Source organism: Pseudochaenichthys georgianus, chromosome 11 (genome assembly GCF_902827115.2).
Source record: "Pseudochaenichthys georgianus chromosome 11, fPseGeo1.2, whole genome shotgun sequence".
NCBI lineage: Eukaryota > Metazoa > Chordata > Actinopteri > Perciformes > Channichthyidae > Pseudochaenichthys > Pseudochaenichthys georgianus.
Genome location: NC_047513.1, coordinates 16,846,182 through 16,865,167, shown reverse-complemented (window position 1 = coordinate 16,865,167; position 18,986 = coordinate 16,846,182). Strand labels below are relative to the sequence as shown.

General features: G+C 40.7%; 1 protein-coding gene and 1 long non-coding RNA gene across 3 annotated transcripts in view; both read left to right on the top strand.

The window, feature by feature from the left end:
• LOC117454955 (solute carrier family 45 member 4) overlaps positions 1-15,422 on the top strand; it is a 46,614-nt gene extending 31,192 nt beyond the window's left edge. For both annotated transcript variants that reach the window (XM_034094251.2, XM_034094252.2), the window contains exons 4-16: positions 1,170-1,358; positions 6,418-6,597; positions 6,908-7,098; positions 7,194-7,380; positions 7,805-8,260; positions 8,903-9,168; positions 9,259-9,420; positions 9,586-9,685; positions 9,795-9,875; positions 9,960-10,090; positions 10,286-10,354; positions 10,454-10,608; positions 10,965-15,422. In XM_034094251.2, the coding sequence (XP_033950142.1) occupies positions 1,170-1,358; positions 6,418-6,597; positions 6,908-7,098; positions 7,194-7,380; positions 7,805-8,260; positions 8,903-9,168; positions 9,259-9,420; positions 9,586-9,685; positions 9,795-9,875; positions 9,960-10,090; positions 10,286-10,354; positions 10,454-10,608; positions 10,965-11,142 (2,345 nt within the window). In that variant the 3' untranslated portion in view covers positions 11,143-15,422. The remainder of the gene's footprint in view (positions 1-1,169; positions 1,359-6,417; positions 6,598-6,907; positions 7,099-7,193; positions 7,381-7,804; positions 8,261-8,902; positions 9,169-9,258; positions 9,421-9,585; positions 9,686-9,794; positions 9,876-9,959; positions 10,091-10,285; positions 10,355-10,453; positions 10,609-10,964) is intronic.
• Positions 15,423-16,369: 947 nt separating this feature from the next.
• Positions 16,370-17,269, top strand: LOC139434774 (uncharacterized). Its single transcript, XR_011644078.1, has 3 exons — positions 16,370-16,599; positions 16,841-16,880; positions 17,193-17,269. It is a non-coding gene; the product is annotated as an uncharacterized lncRNA (long non-coding RNA).
• Positions 17,270-18,986: the final 1,717 nt, after the last annotated feature.

Here is an 18,986-nt window from a genome sequence, read left to right as displayed (position 1 = left end):
ACAATTTCATAACATCGGTTTTAAGATATTTTTAAGGTATATAATCATATTTTTAAGGTATATATCATATAATAATGATGGACCACAAAGGTAATGGTCTTTGCGGTGTTAAAAAGTGATGTGCTTTTTTAAGTGACAGCTAAATGAATTGCGTGTGAGTGTGTGTGAGTGTCTTCAAAGGTGTGTCCTGCCCGGATGGGGAATTGTCTGAGGTTATATAAGAACTTAATTAAGAACTGGCTTTGTTGTTGAAAGGTTTGCGGTTCAAGGTGTTGTCTGATGTTATTCAAACTATTGACAGCATGTGTACTGAGCAGTGTTTTCCATTGTTGCATCTTGTTTGTATGTGTGTGTGTGTGTGTTTTTCTAAAGATACATGGTTATTTCCATGTATGCTTCCTAATTTGAGATTCTGTCATGCGACGTGTTTGTAATCCTCACCTGGTTTCCGGCTGTGGAAAGATGAGGCTCAAAGTAATACAATATTTGCTCAGTAAAAAAGGTCACATCAACAGTGTAGTTCAAGGTCGATGTATTCAATATAGGATGTGGATACCTTTTTCACATTATAATACTTAACAAATGCTTTGTAATAGTCCAGAGCAAATGTTCACACAGACACTCATTGAACCTGCAAAGGGTTGCCATTGCTTGTCTCCTTTTTCCTTTAGGTGCATTTTATCAAATTTCTCAAACTAAAAAACAACAGCTTATTTATATTGTTTGTACTGCAACTACATCCTAATGTAATGAGGTAATGTTTGTTTAGTTTACTTTATCACTTTATTTGACAGGGACAATGCATTATTACTGTAATAACATTTCTGAAATACACCAGAGTTTACCAGAAAGGCAATCTGTTGTCCCTTGGCCGGCAATAGTTAAAAACACAGACAATAAAAACAAACAATAAAAAGATAAATATGTTGACCGGATATAAGCAATGAAAAAATATCCAAATACACACAAGACACAAGAACATCAAATACAAAATGATCCACCTCACTCGTACATTAGGATGTTACTTGCACCCCCTAGTGGATGACAGAGCAAACCCATTGTGAAATCACTGTGGTTTCTCGGTCATCTTATGGCATCTCTCTAAATGAAGTTCACAGTTCTCTCTCCATCTCCGTCTTTAACTCGTATCCGTGTGTGTGTCTGTGCAGGTCTTCCAGAGCAGTACTACAGTCTGACGTGGTTCCTCAGCCCGGTCCTCGGCCTCATTTTCACGCCGCTGATCGGCTCTGCCAGCGACCGCTGCACTCTGCGTTGGGGCCGCCGGAGACCCTTCATCCTGGTCCTCTGCATCGGGACGCTGTTAGGAGTGGCACTCTTTCTGAATGGATCGCTGATAGGTGAGTGTGTTCACTCAGTTTTTTATTCCGTGTTTAATGGGAAATAAAAAATGAAAAGTGTCTGTATCAGGGATGGAGTGAAAAAGATGCAAGCTTTATTCATTTGACATGACACACAACTGTCAGTGCATCCCAAAATGAATGTGTTTGAGCCTAACCTTGTTACAATCAGCAATGACCACAAGTTGTAGCCTAGGTTAGTTGTAGCCTAGCCTAGTTGTAGCCCCGGGCGCCGTTCAAAATGGCAGCACACTGCTCCTAACACTAGGATGGGTCAAATGCAGAGAAACAATTTCCCCACGGGGATTAATAAAGTAAAAAAGTATATCAAGGTGGCGCTTCAGTTTCAAGCAACTCTGTGAAAACACTCATAATTTCACTCTTACACCATGAGGCTATTAAAGCTGATCTTGGGGAATGAAACAGTTTTTGCAATGAGGCTCATTTGCATAGAAAAGGGCTAATTCTGCAGCAAGTGTATGCATAATACCTCCTTCAAACCCTAAACAGCACAGGAGTACCTGGAGATGCAGCAGTTAGAGGTGCATGTTGCTCTTTGTCTGTTCTTTTTGTTCATCTAATTTGAACAGCAGCAGTGAAATCTTGCTTTTGTGAATTTGTCTGTTATGAGTTTAACCCTCGTAAAACGATAGCTGATACCCTCAGTCTGTCCCTCAGCTTGTAACGTCATCAAAGTAATTTCAAGGACACATTCAGCCGATCCAATCAATCAAATTGACCAGTTGTCAATCATGCCACACAGATATTGATCCCCAGGTCAGCATAGTCCCCGTTGTAAAGTCATTACCATATATTTGTAAACACACGTAAACATACACACGGCGACTACAGAAGTGTGAGGTGTGTGTCATCAGCGTGCAGTGAATTTATTGATGCTGCAACACGTTTTAGCTGATTGGTGTTGCAGATATTTTTATACCTCATGTTTTTATCATCTCACCAAAGCTTATCGATGTCATTCTAATTCAAGCCTATGTAGGTAGTTTGGATGCATTCTCTGCTGGTAGTATGGCAACACATATCTTGTTACTGAAGAAAGTCAACCATGTGACACAATGTAGTATAAAAATAATTGATTAATTGGTGTTCAGTACTCTTTACCTCAATTATCACAGCCCACGTGGTCTGAGGGATGCACAATTGATTTATCTGTTGTTGATATAGTGAATATAATTATAACAGTTAGATTTGAGGTAATAATTACGTCTTTTAATGAGGAGCCCTTACATAGCACAATACATAGCAGAATGAATGTACATTAAAAATATGATCATATCTGCACGCTATCAAAATTGGCCCTAATTGGACTCTTTAATGTTAACAAGAATTGTTTTACACAGATTATAGGAAGTGTTATGTCACCGCTTAGTATTGTCGATTGTCATTGGACTTAAATTACCTTAACGGTGCATCCAACGGACATCGGGCTGAAAATAATGATTATTTCATTATTGTTCCCTTGGCCTTTCTAAAGTCCAAAAAAGCGTTCAAATAGTTTATTCCAGTTTTTCAAAGTTCATGGCACTATCTTTAAATGTATTTCTTGTCAGTCCAAAAACCTAAGGGAATTCCGTTAAAAAAAGATATAAAACTGAGAAAATCTGTAAAATCTCCATAATTGAGATACAAATCTGAATACAGTATTTTCTGCTATTTTTGAATGAGAAATTACTTTAACAATTCATCAGGTTTACGTGTTTCATATTCCAATAAGGTCTACATAGATACAAATGTCCAATGCAACAATAGCATTTTTTTTTTTAAATATCTCTAAACAGAAATGATTAAAAACAGAAACAAAAACTGAAATATCAAAGGAGAAATCTGTTTGAATGTTTTCTGTCAGAAGATTGTATACACTTCAATTCTTCTGCACAGTGTTTGGCACTCAGGTCGTTTTAGGGCACCAGTGTTTGTTTGTGCGCGTTTTTGAGCACCTTGCCAGCAGGGTTAACAATACCAGTGAACTGTATTTGTGTGGGAGAAGTGAGAGAATAAGCAAAAGTCTACCTTTTCATGGTTGTATTTATATGAATGTGTGTGAACAACACATGGTTGACATGGGAAAACTGTAGTAACCTGTGTTTGTGTGTGTGTGTGATGACATGGGAACACAGGAGCAGGCAGTTCACAGGGAAATGCTTCCTGTTTGCTTCCCCCTTTCCACCAATCACAATTCACTTCCTGTCTGTCTGGCTAGTGAGTAGTGCCCCCCCATTGTCACACACACACACACACACACACACACACACACACACACACACACACACACACACACACACACACACACACACACACACACACACACACACACACACACACACACACACACACACACACACACTCTTCTGTTCTTTCTAAAAACATTTGTTTCCCTGACGTTAATTGATATCAGTTTGTAAAGTCATGCTGCGTCACACCGCTCTCTTTCTTTCAATGTAACACACACACGCACGTGCGCGCGCACACACACACACACATACACACACACACACCTTTTATACATAGGGTAGTTTTCTGACAACACGACCATCATCAGCCTGATCACCGACGAGACAGCGTACAGAGAGGAGGTCAGAACCCTGACATCTTGGTGCCAGGATAACAACCTCCATCTCAACGTCAGCAAAACCAAGGAGCTGATTGTGGCTTACAGGAAGCAGCAGAGAGAGGGACACGCCCCCATCGCCATCAATGGGACTACGGTGGAGAGCATCCTGACCCTCTACAGGTGCACCAAAGAGAGCATCCTGACCCTCTACAGGTGCACCATAGAGAGGATCCTGACCCTCTTCAGGTGCTCCATAGAGAGGATCCTGACCCTCTACAGGTGCACCATAGAGAGGATCCTGACCCTCTTCAGGTGCTCCATAGAGAGGATCCTGACCCCCTACAGGTGCACAATAGAGAGGATCCTGACCCTCTACAGGTGCACCATAGAGAGGATCCTGACCCTCTACAGGTGCACCATAGAGAGGATCCTGACCCTCTACAGGTGCACCATAGAGAGGATCCTGACCCTCTACAGGTGCACCATAGAGAGGATCCTGACCCCCTACAGGTGCACCATAGAGAGGATCCTGACCCTCTACAGGTGCACCATAGAGAGGATCCTGACCCTCTACAGGTGCACCGTAGAGAGGATCCTGACCCTCTACAGGTGCACCATAGAGAGGATCCTGACCCTCTACAGGTGCACCATAGAGAGGATCCTGACCCTCTACAGGTGCACCATAGAGAGGATCCTGACCCTCTACAGGTGCACCATAGAGAGGATCCTGACCCTCTACAGGTGCACCATAGAGAGGATCCTGACCCTCTACAGGTGCACCATAGAGAGGATCCTGACCCCCTACAGGTGCACCATAGAGAGGATCCTGACCCTCTACAGGTGCACCGTAGAGAGGATCCTGACCCTCTACAGGTGCACCATAGAGAGGATCCTGACCCTCTACAGGTGCACCGTAGAGAGGATCCTGACCCTCTACAGGTGCACCATAGAGAGGATCCTGACCCTCTACAGGTGCACCGTAGAGAGGATCCTGACCCTCTACAGGTGCACCATAGAGAGGATCCTGACTGGCTGCATCACGGCCTGGTACGGCAGTTGCTCCGCCCTCAACCGTAAGACTTTACAGAGGGTGGTGAAAACTGCACAGCACCAGGACGGAGCTGCCATCCATGGAGGATCTTAACTCCCAGCGGCTCAGGAAGAAACCCCTCAGAATTATAAAAGACCCCCATCACCCCAGCAACAAACTGTTTTGTCTGCTGCCGTCTGGCAGGCGGTACCGCAGCAACAGGACAAACACTACCGTTACATTACATGTCACTTGTTAGGCGCTTTCATCCAAAGCGACTTACATACATTCAGTACTGTGGGCAATCCCCACAGGAGCAATTTGGGGATAGATGTCTTGTCGAGGGACACAACGACATGCTGACTGCAGTGGGGATTGAACCAGTGCTCCACTGATCAGAAGATCAGCGCACTATTCTACTGTGCCACAGACTCCCCGGCTACAACTACCAGACTCAGGGACAGTTTCATCACACAGACCATAAGACTATTAAACACCTGAGCTTGCACTATTTTTTTTATTTTTCGTATGTCTTGTAAATTGCACTGGTGCATACATTACATAATTACACCGTAGATTTCTAAATGTTTTGACAATAACGCTTTTGAATCTTGAATCTTTGTATCTACTAACTAACCATTCCCATGTCAAACATTCATACAATTTCACACCGAGGCCCCCGAGCAGCGTGAGGCCAGGACCGGGTCACAGATGTAATGAGACACACAAGGTCACACACATCGTGCAAAGCACTATGGGAAATGTGCAGTGATCCATTTGTGTATGGCTTTGTGTTTTGGTTGTGTACTGTTGTGTGTCTGTTGTAACCTTTATATATACAGTCTATGGTTGTAACTCACTAATCAACTATTGATCACATGTGCAGCTCTGACCAGGGTCACATCGGTGTAGCAACTACACATGTTTGTGTACCCCTAGATTTAGAGGGAACGTAACAATGATGTAGAGTGATGGTGATTATATTTCCTTCATAAATATACATTTTTTAAATTAAAATGACATGTATTTCTTCTATGGCTTTTATTCAGATTATATTGAAGTTATATGTTCAAATCATGGTGTCAACAGATCACAAAGTTTGTACTAATGTACAGCACAGATTCACCTCTTTAAGTATAGAATATTATTATTAAACACCATGTTTTCTCAGCTATCCCTCCTACTGGTGATGGAAATATTAAAATCTGGACAAACAAAAATTTATTTGTCAATATCTAAAAAGCATGTTGCAAGAACTATCTTTTTTAATACAGAATAAATTGGCAATTCTCCAATAAATAAACAAATCAAATTTATAAAATATAAATTACATTTTGTCTGTTATCAAAATGTTTCCTTGTCAGTTTGTTCATTGTTTAATAATAATAATAACAAGCGCACATTTTGTAATATTTTATAATAACAAATCTTTGTCCATACCTGTCTTTCTCTGTTAGGTTTGTCGATGGGTGACGAGCAGGGGAGACAACCAATAGGAATTGTTCTCACCGTGTTGGGGGTGGTGGTGTTGGACTTCAGTGCGGACGCATCAGAGGGACCAATCAGAGCGTACCTGCTAGATGTGGCGAACTCCGACGAACAAGACATGGCACTAAACATCCATGCTGCCTCAGCAGGTACTGCTAATACATAAATAGTACATTTAGAGGATTTAAATAATGCCCATAAATACATTTAGAGGATTTAAATAATGCACGTCAAAGTCTTGTGTAATATAATGTGTTGTCCTGGCAATAAACAACATTAAGATATAATATTGAAAATGTTTGAACTGATATATCATATATTTTGTTGCAGTTGTGCATTGTAATCAATGTAACGGTGCATTTAATTTGTTCTCGGGGGAAAGAAATTGAGATTAGACGCAATCTTTGACTGCTAATGTATTTGTTGTGCTTCTATTATAACTTCTGTTCATGTGTGCAGGTCTTGGGGGTGCGGTGGGATACGCTCTCGGAGGTTGTGACTGGACGCACACTTTCCTTGGCGCAGCCTTCAAGTCTCAGGAGCAGATCCTGTTCTTCTTTGCTGCCATATTCTTCTTCATCTCTGTGATGTTACATCTGTTCAGCATCGAGGAGCAGCAGTACTCGCCTCAACAAGACAGGATGGACCAGGTACAGCGTGTGTGTGTGTTTGTCTGTGCACTTTAACAATCAAATGTATAAAGTGAATCCAACCCAAAGACTTTGGTTTTCTGTCCTCTCACCAGGAGAGTATAGATCGTACCAAACCGCTCCCTTTGACCAATGGCAGGAATGGACTTCTCGCCCCCAAGCTGGATTTAATTGGAGAAAATGAAACGATAGACAGCTACGACCTCTATGACCCCTACGGAGACAACCTATCAGAGCATGGAGATATGGACATGGACTTCCTAGAGATGGAGCGTGTGCGAAGTAAGTTCACACACTCTGGCCTCCTTTCCCAGGGATGTGAATATGATTGTTCCTGTGCTTTGAGATATTTTGCACACTGAATTATCCTTTTAATTCTCCAATTTTAAAAGAATCCCACACATACAGATAAAGTGTTGGAAAATAACCCAAAAAGCAGTGCCAAACAAAAGAAGACGAGCCATAAAGACAACATATCTGTCAAAGAAAAACAAATATGCCATGGTCCCTGTCCACCAATGTCTGTAATAAGGTTCTCATCAGTTCCACATTGCATTGTGTGACTTTTAGACCCTCAACCAGACAATTTAGATTCAGTTTATGCACTGGAACTAGGATTGGGGTTTGTCCCATTCTCCCATAGATTTCCCGCACAGCCATTTTCATTACATCTAAACTAATCGACCTTCTCCTCGTCTCTCTCCAGGTAAAAGTGACAGTGTCCTGGCCATGGCAGACGCCACTCTCGACCACCTGGACTACGATGCGTTGTTCCTGTGCCACTTAGAGCCCTCCATCTTCGCCGACCGCCTCTCCCCCCACCACGGCTCGCCCCCTACCGCTGGTAACTTCTTCAACTACAATCGCAGCACTCCACCGCCCCGCCTCGGCCACATCAGACGCAGCAGCAGCGCAGGAAGTCAGGATCTTCTCCAAGCCAACAAACACCAAACACACTCCAACATCCCAAGGATTTCCCGCCTCTCGGCTTTCTTGCAGGAAATGGAAAATGACGATGGTCAGGAGGCGTTGCTCAACAACCAGCTGAACGAGCAGCGGACACTGAACGGGCGGCTGTTAGCCAGCGTCAATAATCCTGATAGAGCTAGCACCAACCAGCTGAGCTCTAAAGGACAGGCACATCGCGCTGGAATGGTCAAAGGTTGGTTTTTCACCCTTATTTATTATAGATTTTTATTTATTTTTAAGAAATTATTTGATATATTATGCAATATCTAATGTATTGTTTTTTTGACTGCTATTATGGAACTGTTTAGGCTATTCACTCTGCTTTTTTGTCTTTTATTGTCGTTATCATTCTCATTGCAGAAGCAGATTTTAAATATTTAAAGGAATAGTTACACATTTAGAAAATAATCCTATTTGCATTCTTGAGGTTAATTACGTCTAGATAAGACGACTGAATGAGAACATTATATGACTCTCAAATATGATAGTGGTTTAAATCTTCTTATCTACATATTGGCTAGAAAGAAAGATCATTTATTTCTGGAAATATCCAACTTTAACTTTAAAACATTTTGTTTTGAGGGAAATACTTAGAAACTGAGAGACATTTAGAATAACTTCAACTTGATGGAAATAAAATCCATAATAACACAACACAATTAAAAGTGATGAGAGAAGAGGTAATTAAAAGTAAAAAATACATTTGAGTATTAACCGCCACTACAGTGTACTTTTGTTCCTATAAGGAACAGGAGAGATCTTCCCCTATCCTCATTATTTTTACATATGATAAACATAAACCCTCCCCTAATGTTAATAATGTTTCTTATCCCAGCTGCCAGTACTGGAGCCCCCATGCGGCAGTCCCATAACCGTCACATCTTCTACCGCCAGCCGTCATGCACCTTCTCCTACTACGGTCGAGTGGGGAGCCAACGCTACCGCCGGGCCAACGGCGCTTATCTCATCAAGCCGTCCCGCAGCATGAACGACCTGTACGAGGTGGAGGCCAGACACAGGAGGAGGCACCGGCAGAGGAGGAAGCACCCCAGCAGAAACACCAACTCCTCCAGCGGGGACACAGAGAGCGAAGAGGGAGAGGTGAGGAGAAAATGTAATCACTTGTATCTGCCTTATTTCTTAGTGTTTTGATTTGGGTGGATATTGTATGATCTTGTCTCCTGTGGTCAGGTTGAGACCACCGTGCGGCTGCTCTGGATGTCCATGCTGAAGATGCCTCCGGAGCTGCTGCGTCTGTGCGTCTGTCACCTGCTCACCTGGTTCTCCATCATCGCTGAGGCCGTCTTCTTCACTGACTTCATGGGTCAAGTCATCTACCATGGAGATCCTACCGTATGTGAATTAATTGAGCAGAATACATGTTCTCTGCAGCATTATATCATCTTTTTTATCCAAAGTTATGGACAACAGCTCCAAATGTAGAAACCAAATCAATTAATGGCCTTAGTTAATCCACAGCTCAGTAATAAAAATGAAGCCTTTGTTTCTCTCTGTCAGGCTCCTGTTAATTCTACTCTGTTGGAGAACTATAACAAAGGAGTTCAGATGGGATGCTGGGGACTGGTTATTTATGCCATGACTGCTGCTACATGTTCAGGTAAAAAGCAAGCACATATTTATATAGACCTTCAGATTTGGTGCTTACTCTCTGGATGTAAAGTGCACTAAACTATGTATTAACCATTCAATTAATCTCCCTTTTCCAGCTATCCTTCAGAAGTACCTCGACAACTTTGACCTGAGCATTAAAGTCATCTACATCATGGGAACGCTTGCATTTTCCATAGGTATAAACGCCTATATATCAATACATTTGGGCAAAATCAATAAGAGCGATACAAATTTAAAATGTATCTATTTTCCCTCCACAGGAACTGCTATCATGTCAATCTTCCCTAATGTGTATGTTTCCATGGTGATGATAAGCACTATGGGTATCATCTCCATGAGTATATCCTACTGTCCGTATGCTCTTCTAGGACAGTATCACGAAATGAAAGAGGTACAGACAAATTCCACTTGAAATTCCTTTTTTGTTTCTATTAATATATAATGTTAACATGGCCAGGGACTGCATACAGAATGAATAGATGAGTAGATGGATGTATAGAAGGTCTCATATTGAATTACTGTTTGTGAAAAGCTATTTTTTCAATATGTAGCCCTCATTAACTGATACTGTCTCTGCCTCCTGCAGTACATCAGGCACAGTCCTGGGAACTCCCGGAGAGGCTTTGGCATCGACTGTGCTATCTTATCCTGCCAGGTGAGTCTTTACTTAATGAAATCATTGTTTTATAGTTATATATAAATATGTCCATCTGAAAAGACTATGCTGTGAATGTAATAATTTGTCACATTTCAGGTGTACATCAGTCAGATCCTAGTGGCCTCAGCTCTGGGTGCTGTTGTCGAGGCGGTTGGCAGCGTCCGTGTAATTCCCATGGTGGCCTCTGGGGGCTCCCTCCTCGGTTTCTTCACCGCCCTCTTCCTGGTCATTTACCCAGCTCCAAACCATGGGTGAGAAAACCACCTGTTCTTGGCTTTTGTTGTCATCAAAGGACAGAAGTTTGACATTTCAGAAGACGATACAACTAATGTCTTTATGGTTAATATGAAGCTATCATATCATACGTTAGCTATCATATCATACGTTAGCTTAGCAAAAAGACTGGAAACAGAGGTAATGAGGTGTCCAAAACTAACAATTTCCAGATACCAGCACCTCTAAAGCTCAGTTATTGTGAATGTTTCCAGAATGTAAGGCTAAATTAAGCTAATCTTTGTTTGGCAAGAAAGCGAAAAAGCATATTTTTCAAACTATTCCTTTATACTTAAAACACAGTCCTAACCATGATATACATTATGATTGACAGGAATGGGGATTCAGCCAAAGCTTCGAAACGGTCCTTGGCAAAGCCGGAAAACCCCAACAGTGACGAACTAGCTGTTGCCGTTGTGACGGAGAAACCCAGCTTCCTAAAACTCAACAAGAAGGGCAAGGCCACCACCACCACTACTTCCTGTCACACGGAGAATGAGTCTGCTCTGTGATTGGTAGGCTCAAGTCGACGATGCTGCAGAAACAACTACATTCACTTCACAAATAATCGTGGATGGCGGCTGGTGTGCATTCGGTCCACTCTTGTTTTTCAGCTTTGACTGGCTTTTTTTCGATTCTGTGTTTCTTTGGTGAAAAAAACTCAATCTGACGTAGGGACCAGACCAACTCTCCCAACAAAAAAAACATTTGGTCTCAGCGCTGTTTCAGCCAACGCAGAAAATACTTCCACTGACATTTGAGTGATCCGTCAGGGTCATCAAGAAATGACTTGTCCATTGGTCATGCTTTTAAGGAGAGGTTGTCTCTGTTTCTCAGGGCCTCTAGGAGGTGCTACTGAGCAGCCGCCTGGACAGGAAACTTCAGGGGATTCGCACACATACACACACGCACATACACTTCTTCATCTGGGGTCAACACAATTGAATGAAGGATGAACGCTGTTGATGAACATTACTCCTCGAGTCATTCAAAAATGCTGAAAATTGTTCTTCCTCGCTGTCGAATCTGCTTGATCAGATCTTTGCTAAGAAGATGCCGACGAGATCGACAAGTGTGTCTGCTGACGAATTCACCAAATTCAATTACACACTTTACAGCACTCTGCGATAGTAGCTTTAAGACTAAAGACTTTTGGAAGTGGCATTTCTGAAACTAAGAGCCGGAAAGCCTGGTTCTTGGGGAACATTTTGATCTGGATCAAGTCTAAGGCTACACTCCAGGCCAAAGTTGACAAAAGGCTCTGATCAGAAGTTGTCACTATATTGAAGGTCAAGAATACAGATGTGTATTGAGTGAAATTCCACAAAAGAAAGAGCGCAAATGCAATATGTGCAGTATACAGGGCATTACAATCCCAAATATTATTTTCCTGGTTTATTGAGGGCCCAGAGTGCTGCTTCTCTTTTTTTTGTAGTCTACACTTGCCTACATGCTGCATGTTAGAAAATAAGAGACACTCTAAACACCATAGAAGAAGACAGATGTTGGGTTGTCCTCTCTCTTTCTTTCTCTACCTTCTTGCATATTATTTTAGAAAATGCAATTGGCACAATGTTTGTCATTAACTGCACATTATAAGCCATTGTTTTGAAGAGTGTTCAACAGCACTCAGTTAGAAAAGCCTTGATTTGAAATCCTCTTGGTGTGATGGATTCAGTTGTCTGGGGACACGGTTGTTGTCAGGAATGGGATGAAAGATTATGGAATGGATCCTGGATATATTGAAACAAAATTATATAAAATGTAGAAAAAATTAAATAAAGCCCCTAGGGTTGAGAACTAGTAGCCTATATTAACAGGTTTAGGCTTGTTAAGTGAGCCTCGGTGGAGGACTTACAGTTCGCCTTACTCCTGATTTAGTTGTCTTGGTTCCATTGTACTGGGCTAAATAAAGGTATAAGATAGTATTTTTATGCTTATTACATGTGTGCTGTATGCTAATTGCATATTGAGAAGACGATAGAGGAATGAAAGAAGGACTGTTTTCACTTTAACATATATTTGAAAATATATAGTATACCAGAGTGGTATTGACCATATACATATGTCCCACAATGCCAATCTACTCTTTTAAATCTTTGAACCTAAGATAAATTTTAATTGTTACAAATTTGGAAATACAAAATTAGTCGATGGAGGCAGATTTTTCAGATGATACAACTTTGCCTCCTAACGAAAACAAAAGAAAAAAAAGAATATTTGACCAAATTACCAAATAAAAACGTTCCCACTGAAATCCAGTAGAATATAAAATGTCTTGAACCAAATGTCTAAAATAGTTTTCTTTAAAGTGTCTTAGGAGAGTGCTTCATTCTGCCTCAGATGTTGATAGTAGGTGAGTTATTAAAACAGTTGTAATGCTCTTAACATGTATGCACAGTGATGAGACTAATATGCTTAACATAAAAAATGAATACACAAGTTGTATAGATTAAAAGTAAACTTGTATTAATACTGAATGATGACGAGTGTTAACCAATACGATTATATAATCTTGGAATGTTTTAATAGCCTGCAATAGAGGACTTTGATAAGTTTAAGTAAGAAATACTTAGTGTGAGATTTAAGATTTGATTGTTTATGTTTTCTGACAAATCTGATTTGTTGTTGCAATAACAGCCTCTGTTAATCAGCTGGGGAGAGGACTGTGTGTGAGGGGAGTGCAGGCGGAGAGGGGCTGTTATGGTGGTCAAATCTGGGTGTTTTTACCCCAGTTAAGGTCAAAGGCTGTGGATTTGGGTCAGTTTTACTTTTAGCTAAATCAGCGTAAATATACAAATGTAAAGAAATTGAAATGTTAATTGCAGTGAGTTCATTTTCTGAGTAAAGGAAGATTATTTTTGGGTGTAATACAGCATTTAACAGAACATCTTATTTTTAACTAAGGTTTTAGAAGAGGATTCACTCACTTATAATGTGGTTGTTATTTTTTCACTTGGATGGGTGTTGGGCGCAGAGTTTTAACAGAATAGATTCCTTCCATAATTTCAGGTACATTCAGTCAGTCCCATAGTGGGGCAGAGAGATGACCACCTCTTTGGTGCTGGGACGAAAAAACGCAGGGATAACAAAAGACAAGGAGGAGGTACAGAAGCATTTTGGCTTCTGACATAGGGCAATACCATATTCTGGTAAACTAATGGACACACTTCTTCAGTTTAATGACAAACGTGAATATAAAGATTTGGGTTTAGGAGGTTTGCATGTGATAACAGCAATATGCATGTGTAGAACACCAAAGTATGACTCTGTAAAAATCACCCGAGCTCTTGTCTTTATTGTCCTAATAGGCCAGGGATGTATTTACTAATGCATGGCTGGATGTTTGTGTCTTTTGGTTTGAACTTAAACGTGTAAAGACCAACATACACTCTTTTACAGCTGAAGAATTGTGCTCGGTGAGTACATGCTCAACAAGCATGTGACTTCCTAAAGTTTTTGCACATGTATGGGTGAAGTTTCAGGCGTCACATGTCGTAAGGGGCAACACTCCTTGTTAAAAGTGTAAGTGAGAGACTCCAGGCCTCAAATACTTGAAGTGTAACTTGAGTGTCTCTTTTCCAATGCAGTGGGAAGTCTCTGATTTTAGTTCTTTGGTTCTTATTATCCCAAGCCTTGTATTTACCGCAGACTCTGGAATGTTCAGACAGCAGCATGGCCTGCTGGGAGATTGAGTTCTTACCTTTGATTCCATCTTGTGACTTAAATGTTAAAAAACAAAGTCAATGAATGTCAAGTGATTTCAGCTGAAATAATTTTTGTTTTGATGTTCAACAAGCCTGACATTGCACAGAACTTGCACATAATAGGTTAAAAAAAAGTGTTGCAAAAGGAAGAAAACAAATAATTGTTGATATTTATTTTTTTGAGCTTTCTTGTCTATAAAGGACACTTTACAATTAGTTTCCAAAATACTAAATTGTTCTATATTCTGTTACGGGTGTGAGTGTGTGTGTGTGTGCGTGTGTGAGAGAGAGAGAGAGAGAGAGAGAGAGAGAGAGTAGTCGTCTCATAGCTGTTCACATGTAAAGCTAGAGCGTGTTAAAATGTCATCTCAGTGTTTGTTTTGGGTTCTTGTTCTCAGTACTTTGCAATCACCTGGTTTACACTTAACTCTGGAATCGATGGCTACATCACCGAAAGGTTATTTACGAGTCTTTACTGTCTCTGTTCTGGTGTTTTAACTCAATTATAAAATGTCATTGTTTTGTCTCTGTTAGAATTTGAAGGCAGAGCCACACCTGAGAGTTTGGCCTTTGCACTTTTTTTCAGTGGCAGCCATGTTGGTTGGCTCCACCGTCTGGATCACTGAATGAATGTGGAGACGTGGTGACGCTGTCAGTGGCAGCAGCGTGGCGGCCGAACAGTTAGTCCAACCTGGCCAGACTCAGTGTGTGTGTGTGTGTGTGTGTGTGTGTGGGTGTGGTTCTGCCTCCGGTGAACTGTGTGTTAAGGACAGAGGAGATAGATGCCTATATAAGTTGATCCTCACAGAGATTAAATCAAGATGAATACTTAAAGAATGGGAAAGTATGCGCAGTGTACTACAGTATATATAATATGCCTTGTTATTTTAAAAAAAGATGTAAATATACATATTTCTCTTTTAGGTTCTTCTTTTTTTGCTGCTATAAAAAAGATGATTATTTTTTTTAGTAGATTTGTTTTCTATATAAAGACTGTATATATCTCTATGTTCTGTAAATATGCTTGAGCCTTCATAAGTAGGACTCTGGATGAACACTGCACCTTTAAAATCTGTTCTGAATTAAACCAACAATGGCTCCTTTCATTATTTTACATTTCTGACCATGTGAGAATAACAAGGGATTTATTAACAAAGAACTCTTGGGCAAAATGAATGCCCCCTTCTGTTTATTTAAACATTTTCTGCTGGTGGGGTGCTGAGCAGGTTTTTTCTCAGCTTTGTCAGACTCGCCTGCCAACTCCAAGAAACAAAGTGTTATGGTATTAGAAACCCAAATCATGTGATGGCAAGCTTCAAAAACAACATTCTGCAGTAAATCGTTATCACACAACGCCATTTTTGGTCTCTGCAAAGTTGCATTAAATTTAAAGTTAAACACAGAAGCTTCCATGTTAGATGAAATGCATGAAATTAAGAACTCAAATAGGGAGGCACAAATTAAATGTACATGAATTGGTAATGTCCCCTTGATTAGAGACCAATACATTTTTGTTTGATTTTACCCATTGCCAGGGTTGGGTTGTAACGGAATACATGTAACGGCGTTACGTAATCAGAATACAAAAATCAAGTAACTGTATTCAGCTCGCGTTACATTTGAAAAACGAGTAATCTGATTACAGTTACTTTCGTAAACCTGAAGTGAATACATTTTGGATTACTTATTGGAATTATTGGTGGAAAGATTTCCTCACAACATTTAATATTCATTACTAAAGGTACAGCGGAATCATCACAGCGCACAAAACCTATTACCACCGCAGATGGGCCAAAAAAGCGTTTGAAAAAAAATCGCGGGTCTGCTCGCTCTGAAACAATAACAACGAAACATGGAGGAACAAAAGTCTGCGTTTAAATCGCGTGTGTGTATATAGAGGTGTGTGTGGTTAAAACCATAGACTGTATATATAAATGGACGTAGGGTCCGTGACGTCACCCATAGGATTCTGCAGAGTTGCCGTGAAGCCCTTAGTAGGCGGAGTCGGCCACTAACGGCTCGACAGTGACGTCAGAGTCTAACTCCCGCCTTCTCCCGCCTGCTCCAAATAAGGGCAAAGAGGCGGTGCTGAGGCGGAGCCGAGGTGGGACAGGGCGGGACCTGCTGCCACCGAGCGTGACATTCCAGACCTAGCTCAGGCTAAGAAGCTAAGCTAACATGTTCTATTAAGTATTAAGCTAACAACCTATGCTAACAACCCAGCTTGCGGTCACTGCTCCTCGTTCCCGGCATATTCTGAAGGTAAGATACCCTGTAACTTTACAAAACTTGTCCTTTTGATTTAAAGGTTCTTGAACCTACACTATACAATTGTTTTTTAAGTGCTTCACCGTTTTTCTAATATAAATGTCATTTGTAACTAAACTTTGTAAACTAGCAGAGATATGGCCAGTGTTGCGTGAATTAAATGTGATTAATTAAATATGACTGTAGAAAAAGAAAGGTGCTTTTATATTGATTAAAACATTTTTATTTATTTCAGAATTAAGAAAAAAGAAGATCCACGCCAAACTGCACAACCTGTAAGTTGATGGTCCTGGCTTACTTTACAGGACTTCAGATGGTTGACATTACACACAAACATACTATACATATACATGTATGCACAATTGTAGATAAACAGCACACAGTATATATATATATATATATATATATAAACTGTGTGCTGTTAATCTGTTTTTTGTGGTTTTGCTCTCTTGTTACTTTTAACCATACAGGTGTGATTTCATAGTTATTTTGTATGTTATTGTCAAAGGAACAAAATGAGCAACCCTTTATTTGATGTTCCTCATGATCTGAAGCATTTGTTACTCTCATTTATTTTCCTCCCATAGTGACTGTATGGATAATCGGGAGCTATGTCCGGCGTGGAGCCCAGAGAGCTACAGAGACCATCAGCAGCAACCTTGGCCTCCACCTGAGGGTGTGCTGGTTCGGTCAACACATCCTCACTCCCAGGTCGGCCTATGTTGACGTTATGTCAAGTCCCCTGCCGGCTTTTTCCAACGCAAGGGGGGGGGGCCTTAGCGTCCATTTTCAACGCGAGGGGGGGGGCCTTAGCGTCCATTTTCAACGCAAGGGGGGGGCCCTTAGCGTCCATTTTCAGCTTTCCGGGATGTCCATGTGCTTCTATGGACGCTCATGGAAGCACGGCATTCGTTTGTGTCAACTGCCCTTAAAGGCAATGAAGACACTACACTACCCAGAATCCCCAGCTATCGTTTGGACTACACCATGTGCTCTGTTTGACAAACCCCGTGATAGTCCTCAAGCTCTGTGATTGGAGAGTGTGCTCCGAGGGTTACCGAGCCTCGAACAGCACTTGAAATGGGATGGAACCACGGCAGACTGTTCAAAACTGGATTTGAACGGGTCCACCGCGTCCCCCCCCCTCCCCCACCCCGTCCCCAGAACTACACATGCTGGCTATTCTGTTTCGCAACATGTTCTCTATGGCACGTCTCTACTGGGAGTTGTAGTTTTAAAAGACGTTTTCGTATTTCCCATAATAAGAAGTTGCCAGTATTAAACTGTGTACATCCCTGGAGGTTTAGGGGACAGGAAACACTCACATTTAAAACATATAATTAATAAATGGGTGAAAATTGCTGGTGCCCATAATGGGCAGTATTAATATATATACCCACACGCCAGCTAAGCTCAGAAGAGCTTTATTTAACAGCTGGACTTATGTTTGTGACCCCTCCTGTTGTTAATTGATAACATTACATTACATTACATTAATTGATAAGCCTGAAACATGCACTTGTCAAGGTTCATAGGCACATTTTGCAAATATGGCAGTAGCCATCGATCAGCTTAAGATAAGATATACTTTATTGATCCCAAGTTGGAACATTTGCGTTACATCAGCATGTGTAACAGTTAAATCTGCAGTGGTGTTTATTTGAAAATCATTTAGTATAATCACACAAATTCTGTGTTTTATATTTAACAATTCTGTGTTCTTTATTTATTGATTGTTCAATACCTGACAAGGCCGGAGATGAAACATCTGCATACATCTTATAAGAGCATAATACATTATGTATAATATCAGTTAAAATAAGTGCTTCAACATAGTTAACATTGCTGGAGGTATGCACAAATATTGATAGATGTCTTGTAATGCACTATTGAGGAACCTGCGACCCAAGTTTTTCATTCAGTGCAGAACTACACCATAGTTGTGTAGGCCTATATGATCTGTCAATAAACCTTAGAAAATCTTGAAATCTTGAACGGGATGTGCAAAATAGTCATTATATACAGTCTTTAATTAACTATTAGTAGAGAATAACGAGTAATGAATATACTTTATAGGGATCCTATTAATATCTAATAATAAAAATAATGAAATTCAATAACATGCTTTAACCACCAGGTGTCTCTTTATATCATCTGTGCACCTTTATGGTGTAAATACAGCCTATCTACCAATTGGATCAAATATAAAAGTGAGCCGAATTAGTGTTGATACGGCAAAGAGACGTATTGTGTGAAAAGAAATGTAAGATGTTGTTTAATGGCTGATATATTTATGATCCACGTCACGTTTTCAGTTCCTCATGTTTGTCTTCTCATCAGGGCTCTATAAATACAGAACTACGGCAGATATGTAATATTTA